We start from the raw sequence: 7,713 nt of genomic DNA, 5'->3' as shown, positions 1-7,713 counted from the left end.
CAAACATGGGCATAGCCAGGATTTATGATGGGGGGCAGGAATTATGTTGGGGGGAGCAGAAGCGAGCTTATTGCAACACGGTTGGTCAGTTAGTTTTTTTTATTTACTTGATTTAGGGGAGCAGCTGCTCCCCGCCTCCCCCCTTGGCTACACCCATGGGATCAAAATGTAGTGGAGCGAGACCAGATAGTTGTGCATCCTGCTCTCTCCTTTTAGCAGCTTGACAGAAGACAGCACCGTAGACGTGTATAAAATGATGTGCAGAAAGTGGACAGGGAAAACTTCTGCTCCCTCTCTAGTATGAGAGCCGCACCACACATTTAAAGCACACCCAGTGCACATTTAAAGCCCACGATGTCCCCCCCCAAAGAATCATGGGAACTGTAGTTTGCTATGGGTACTTGGAACTGCAACAAAGGCAATCTGCTGGAAACCCGTTTTCTCCGACTGAGTGTGAAAGAGTGGTTTTCCCCAGTGGGAAAGAGCAGCAGTGAGACTAGCCCCCTGCAGTGAGCACACCCAGTTCTTGAAAACTCCTCCAGTCGGTGATGCACTTTGAGGCCTTGACGGTGCTTAATGGCGGTAGCTGCAATCATCGCAAGAGCAACCCTCCCGTTTCTCTGTAGGACTTGCCTGCTAAAAGTCGTGCTGGTTTTATCAGTGTCAATGTCCATGCCCGTTGCCGGTTCTACTATGTGAGTTGTGTTTCTGGTCATCCCGTAGGAAGGAAAGCCCTCATTTTAGTAACGTCTGAACATCTACGGAGAAAGCAGCAGATACACACCCAGGTGGCGTTGTGGTTAAACCACTGAGCCTAGGGCTTGCCGATCAGAAGGTCAGCAGTTTGAATCCCTGTGACGGGGTGAGCTCCCGTTGCTTGGTCCCAGCTCCTGCCAACCTAGCAGTTCGAAAGCACGTCAAAATGCAAGTAGATAAATAGGAACCGCTACAGCGGGAAGGTAAACGGTGTTTCCATGTGCTGCTCTGGTTTGCCAGAAGTGGCTTTGTCATGCTGGCCACATGACCTGGAAGCTATACGCTGGCTCCCTCGGCCAATAATGCGAGTACAGCGCGCAACCCCAGAGTCGGTCACGACTGGGCCTAATGGTCAGGGGTCCCTTTACCCTTTACCTTACACACACAAAAAAGTGTGTGTGAGTAGGACACCTTTTACAACAGATGGGGAACTTGTGGTGGGAGAAGCCAACAAAGACCCTAAATCCAGTTCATGTGCAAACAAGAGGATGACCTGATGACAATGATGATGATGATGATGATGATGATGATAGTAATAATAATAATTAAAGCTTTATTAGAAACCAACCCACAGAAATAGACCCTGAGAGGCCGCCGGAGACCCTCACCCTTAGGTGAGACAGACAAACAAGGAACAGCAACCCTGAGAAACTTAACAGTGAGCTGTGTGCCCCGGCTGGCCCTAGCATCACTCCAAAACTGCAGCCAGGATCTGGTCAGCTCAATAGCACCAGGAATCAATTCAATCAATATTCCGCTTCCAGATCAAAGGCAGCACAGCAGGGAGAGAGCTCCCCCTTCAGGCCTCTCTGAGTAGTGCTGCCTCACAGCCTTCAACAAATCCATGCCTGTAGTTCAAGGTTTTCCATGTCTTCTCCTCATGTCTCAACCCGTGGAATCAAAAGTGCATCAAAGAATCACACATGAAAGGAGGATGGGATGGTGGTGGTTGTAGCTCCAATGCGCTTGGATGCTGCTCCTTTTCCAGATAAACCCAGGAGTTCTGGTTCTCGGCCTCATGCGCTCTAACTCACCATATCTGCTTCCTTTATTCCCAACTGGTAACAGAGGCCTCTTCCCTTCTACATGGCCCAGGTAGCTGCAATCTGGCTCCCAACCACCTGGCCACTAAGAGGGAAGTTGCTGGTGCTATATAACCGAGGGAGGCATGAACACAGCAGGATTTGACAGGGGTGTAGTCCATATCAGAGCAGGTCGACTGACTGCAAAGCGGCAGAGTGCTCCAATTCCTTAGCAGTGGAAGTGCTTATTCAGTTGGGGTTGGGGGCAAGGAACTACCCATTGCAGATCCCCTCACCGTGCAGATTCACAAAAACCAGATCCTGGCATCCAGATGGCTTCTGCTACTATCATCGGCCTGAGAACATTGCAATAAGTCATTGCCCCAACCCTCAGACACCAGAGGGTTAAACACGTGGGGAAAGAGGGCAGGAGAGAGGGATGGGAAGCCCGCAACCACCAGCGTCTTATCTGTCCACAGTGCAATTCCCTCCTAGGCTGGAGCTGTGCCACACCACCCTGAAGTAGTGACTGTGCCCATCACCAGAGCCTCAGGCCTGCACCTGCCAGACAATGAGGTGGCTTCGCTCGGCTCGGCGTAAGCGTGGGTTCGGGAGGAGCAGGTCGCCGTAGCGGTCGTCGGTATCATCACCTGGGTAAAGAGGGGAGGAAACCAGAGGGCCAAAAGAAGTCAGAGAAGACATTGTACCTGGTGCTGGGATAATGGGGTGGGATGCCCCCATATCCTGTTCCCACGTCATAATAATAATAATAATAATAATTTATTATTTATACCCCGCCCATCTGGCCGGGTTCCCCCAGCCACTCTGGGCGGCTTCCAAAAAAAAACAGAAATTCTAAAATACAGAAATCCATCAAACATTAAAAGCTTCCCTAAACAGGGCTGCCTTGAGATGCCTTCTAAAGGTCTGGTAATTGTTCTCTTTGACCTCTAGTGGGAGGGCATTCCACAGGGTGGGTGCCACTACCGAGAAGGCCCTCTGCCTGGTTCCCTGTAACTTGGCTTCTCGTAATGAGGGAACCGCCAGAAGGCCCTCGGAGCTGGACCTCAGTGTCCGGGCAGAACGATGGGGGTGGAGACGCTCCTTCAGGTATACCGGACCGAGGCCGTTTAGGGCTTTAAAGGTCAACACCAACACTTTGAATTGTGCTCGGAAACGTACTGGGAGCCAATGTAGGTCTTTTAGGACCGGTGTTATGTGATCTCGGCGGCCGCTCCCAGTCACCAGTCTAGCTGCCGCATTCTGGATTAGTTGTAGTTTCCGGGTCACCTTCAAAGGTAGCCCCACGTAGAGCGCATTGCAGTAGTCCAAGCGAGAGATAACTAGAGCATGCACCACTCTGGAGAGACAGTCAGTGGGCAGGTAGGGACTCAGCCTGCGTACCAGATGGAGCTGATAAACAGCTGCCCTGGACACGGAGTTGACCTGTGCCTCCATGGACAGCTGTGAGTCTAAAATGACTCCCAGGCTGCGCACCTGGTCTTTCAGGGGCACAGTTACCCCATTCAGGACCAGGGAGTCCTCCACACCCGCCCGCCTCCTGTCCCCCACAAACAGTACTTCTGTCTTGTCAGGATTCAATCTCAATCTGTTAGCCGCCATCCATCCTCCAACCGCCTCCAAGCACTCACACAGGACCTTCACCGCCTTCACTGGTTCTGATTTAAAAGAGAGGTAGAGCTGGGTATCATCAGCATACTGATGGACACCCAGCCCAAACCCCCTGATGATCTCTCCCAGTGGCTGCATATAGATGTTAAAAAGCATGGGGGAGAGGACAGAACCCTGAGGCACCCCACAAGTGAGCGCCCAGGGGTCTGAACACTCATCCCCCCCCACCACTTTCTGAACACGGCCCAGGAGGAAGGAGCGGAACCACTGCATGACAGTGCCCCCAGCTCCCAAGCCCTCTAGACGGTCCAGAAGGATGTTATGGTCGATGGTGTCAAAAGCCGCTGAGAGATCCAGCAGAACAAGGAAACAGCTCTTACCTTTGTCCCTAGCCCGCCGGAGATCATCGACCAGTGCGACCAAGGCAGTTTCAGTCCCATGATGAGGCCTGAATCCTGACTGGAAGGGATCCAAATGGTCCGCTTCTTCCAGGCGTGCCTGGAGTTGTTCCGCAACCACTCGCTCAATCACCTTGCCCAAGAATGGAAGATTTGAGACTGGGCGATAGTTGGCCATATTGGCCGGATCTAAAGATGGTTTTTTAAGAAGCGGTTTAATAACCGCCTCTTTCAGCGGGTCTGGGAAGGCTCCCTCATGGAGAGAAGCATTTACCAACCCGCGAAGCCCATCGCCCAGCCCTTCCTGGCTAGCTTTTATAAGCCAGGATGGGCAAGGATCAAGGAGACAGGTGGTTGGTTTCATTCGTCTAAGCAGCCTGTCCACATCCTCGGAGGTAACAGATTGAAATTGATCCCACAAAACTTGACTAGACAGGACTCTAGCACTCCCCCGCCCCGGCCCTGCTCCCACGGTGGAGTCTACCTCTTCCCGAATCTGAGCGACTTTATCTGCAAAAAACTTTGCAAAATCATTGCAGGAGATCATGTGGCCCGTACTGGGCCCGGATGGAGCAGGTGGTTCCGCTAAATTGCGAACCACCTGGAAGAGTCTCCTGCTGCTGTTTTCTGCAGATGCGATGGAGACAGTGAAGAAGGTCCTCTTCGCCGTCGCCATTGCCACTTGGTAGGCTCGAAGTTGAGCTCTAGCCCGTGTCCGGTCTGATTCAAAATGAGTTTTCCGCCACCGGCGCTCTAGCCGTCTCAACGACTGTTTCATTGCCCTCAGCGCCGGGGAAAACCACGGGGCTGTCCGGGCTCCATGCAATCTGAGAGGGCGCTTCGGAGCCAGACAGTCAATAGCGCTGGTTAACTCCGCATTCCAGCGGGCCACCAGGGAATCAGCTGAAAGGCCATCGACATGGGATAAAACATCCCCTACCACTCTTTGGAAGCCAATTGGATCCATTAAGTAGCGGGGGCGGACCATCCGAATCGGTCCCACCTCCCTGCAGAGGGAAAGGGTTGCGGAGAAGTCCAGTTGCACCAGAAAGTGATCTGACCATGGCACTTCTTTTGTTTCGCTTTTACTTAATGTCAGATCACCAACATCCATAGAGGTAAACACCAAGTCCAAGGCATGTCCGCGGCTATGAGTTGGGCCAGACTTATTCAGGGACAGCCCCATGGTGGCCATGCTTTCCACGAAGTCCCGAGCGGCTCCTTGTAAGGTCGTGTCGGCATGGATGTTAAAATCCCCTAAGACAACCAAGCTAGGTGTCTCCAGGAGCACATCCGACACGACCTGAAGCACCTCGGGCAGGGAATCCTTGGTGCAGCGGGGAGGTCGGTACACCAAAAGGAATCCTGTACTGCCTCTATTGCCCAACTTCCAGAACATGCACTCAGAGAACTGGGTCTTCCCAATAGGACGCCTGGTGCAAACTAATGACTTCCTAAAAATCACTGCAACCCCCCCTCCCCGCCCAGATGGCCTGGGTTGCTGTGCATAAGAGAAACCTGGTGGGCAAGCAGCGCCAAGAACGGGCCCATCGGCTTCCTCCAACCAGGTCTCTGTCACACATGCCAGGTCAAATCCTCCATCCACAATCAGGTCGTGAATGGCGGTGGTCTTATTCATCATCGACCTGGCATTGCACAGCAGCACCTTCAGGTCATGTGGGTATCCCTTGCTGATTCCAATATCCGTCCGGTCAGGACCAGACCTGGAGGCAGGGATAGTCCTCAGACAACGACTAAGTCTGCCTCCTCGGTAATGACATGGTCTGGTCTTAGCGTAACTCCTCCTCCTACCCGTGACCACTGAGATCGGTTGTTCCAGTGCACACCCCCCTGTGGAATCTGCCCCAGCCATTTTGCTTGCTGGGACCCCCTCCCGGGCAGCCCTGACCCCTCCCCTTAAAAACAAAATAAACCTCTAAAAAACAGCCAAGAACTCAACAAAAGAAGAACACAAAAAAGACAATAAAACAATAAAACCAAAAACAATAAAAATTACAAATACACTAAAATTTAACAGATTCCCACCCCCAACTAAAAATCCCTCCCACCTACCACCCCAAACACAATAAAACAATAAAACCAAAAACAATAAAAATTACAAATACACTAAAATTTAACAGATTCCCACACCCAACTAAAAATCCCTCCCACCTACCACCCCAAAGAAGATAAAAACATTAAAAATTCTTTAAAAAGCATTTTAAAAAGGACTCTGTGCTGTTTCAAGTTCCCCTGGGCAGCACCAGCAGCAGAGCGGCGGCAGCAGTCCTTTATGAGGCCTTCCAGGCCCTGCCCTAGACCAGGTGGAAGGAGGCAGGGACAGGGCCTGTGGGCACTCACAGCAGGAGAGAGTCCTGGGCAGCACCAGCAGCAGAGCAGCGGCAGCAGTCCTTTATGAGGCCTTCCAGGCCCCGCCCTAGACCAGGTGGAAGGAGGCAGGGACAGGGCCTGTGGGCACTCACAGCAGGAGAGAGTCCTGGGCAGCACCAGCAGCAGAGCAGCGGCAGCAGTCCTTTATGAGGCCTTCCAGGCCCCGCCCTAGACCAGGTGGAAGGAGGCAGGGACAGGGCCTGTGGGCACTCACAGCAGGAGAGAGTCCTGGGCAGCACCAGCAGCAGAGCAGCGGCAGCAGTCCTTTATGAGGCCTTCCAGGCCCCGCCCTAGACCAGGTGGAAGGAGGCAGGGACAGGGCCTGTGGGCACTCACAGCAGGAGAGAGTCCTGGGCAGCACCAGCAGCAGAGCAGCGGCAGCAGTCCTTTATGAGGCCTTCCAGGCCCCGCCCTAAACCAGGTGGAGAGAGGTAGGGACAGGGCCTGTGGGCACTCACAGCAGGAGAGAGTCCTGGGCAGCACCAGCAGCAGAGCAGCGGCAGCAATCCTTTATGAGGCCTTCCAGGCCCCGCCCTAGACCAGGTGGAAGGAGGCAGGGACAGGGCCTGTGGGCACTCACAGCAGGAGAGAGTCCTGGGCAGCACGTCATTCCCTCACACCTGTAAAGTAAGATGCTTACCTATCCGGAAGTTGATATATCCCTCCCCTCCACTTAGCACCAAGCTGCAAGGTTTGCTTGGTGCCTCTTGGCCATGCGATTCCTTGGTGCTCTCGGAAGATGGGTTCATACACCCTAAAGTAAGCAAAGAGTAGACAAGAGCTGAAGTTTGTATTTATATATCCACCATTTTCCTCTTGTGGACAGCGATAGTCTGGCTACAGTGATTCTTACTCCAGTAACATCCCATTTGGACTACTGTAAGTTCCTTGGGGTGAGGACCTGTCCTCTAGTGCTCTATAAACTGCACATCATTGGCATTATCTGAAGAATAGTGGCGGCAGCAGGAGCAGCAGCAGCTTTGGATTCCATGCTCTTAAGTTCTTTTAATCCACTGAATTCTATTTCCCCAAAAGAACCAAGGAATGGGCATCGATTCCTCTGTGCTGGTTACCTGGGACTGAGACAAAGAAGCGAACAGCATCGCGGTGCGCGTGGTAGCTGATCTGGGCTTGCTCCAGAGCACAGTAAGGGATGCCAGTGGGAGAAGACGTTTCTGAGCTCCCAGCAAATTCTATGAGAAACCCAAGAGAGAAAATTCACAGAAATAGCAGCTGCACTTGCTCTTGCTCTCCCTCTCCCTCTCCCACACAGGTGCTCACCTGAGATGAAGGGCAGGGAAATGATGGTGCCGCCAGAGGTGCCAACCCACAGCCGTTTCCCAAAAGCGCCAAGTGCCGAGATGTTCATGGCTAAACTAAGACTGTTCGGCCCTGGAGAGTGAGGAGGAAAAAGGGGAGGAATTTTCCATTAAACAGGCAGGAGATTCCAAAAGTAGGGTACCTGGATCCTAGAATCATATCAGAGAATTGTAGAGTTGGAAGGGACCCCAAGG

The 7,713-nt window shown here is 52.6% G+C and overlaps 1 protein-coding gene across 3 annotated transcripts in view; it reads right to left on the bottom strand.

The window, feature by feature from the left end:
- Positions 1-1,289: 1,289 nt before the first annotated feature.
- The window catches only part of LOC118094872 (C-Jun-amino-terminal kinase-interacting protein 4), a 28,668-nt gene continuing 22,244 nt past the window's right edge, over positions 1,290-7,713 (bottom strand). For all 3 annotated transcript variants that reach the window (XM_035135602.3, XM_035135603.3, XM_088656170.1), the window contains exons 24-27: positions 7,481-7,591; positions 7,273-7,392; positions 6,840-6,953; positions 1,290-2,428 (exon numbers count right to left, since the gene is read on the bottom strand). In XM_035135602.3, coding sequence (XP_034991493.3) covers positions 2,328-2,428; positions 6,840-6,953; positions 7,273-7,392; positions 7,481-7,591 — 446 coding nt within the window. In that variant the 3' untranslated portion in view covers positions 1,290-2,327. The remainder of the gene's footprint in view (positions 2,429-6,839; positions 6,954-7,272; positions 7,393-7,480; positions 7,592-7,713) is intronic.

This window comes from Zootoca vivipara, chromosome 12 (genome assembly GCF_965207765.1).
Source record: "Zootoca vivipara chromosome 12, rZooViv2.hap1.1, whole genome shotgun sequence".
Lineage (NCBI taxonomy): Eukaryota > Metazoa > Chordata > Lepidosauria > Squamata > Lacertidae > Zootoca > Zootoca vivipara.
Note: the sequence above shows the minus strand (reverse complement) of the source record. Positions and strands in the feature narration are given on the sequence as shown.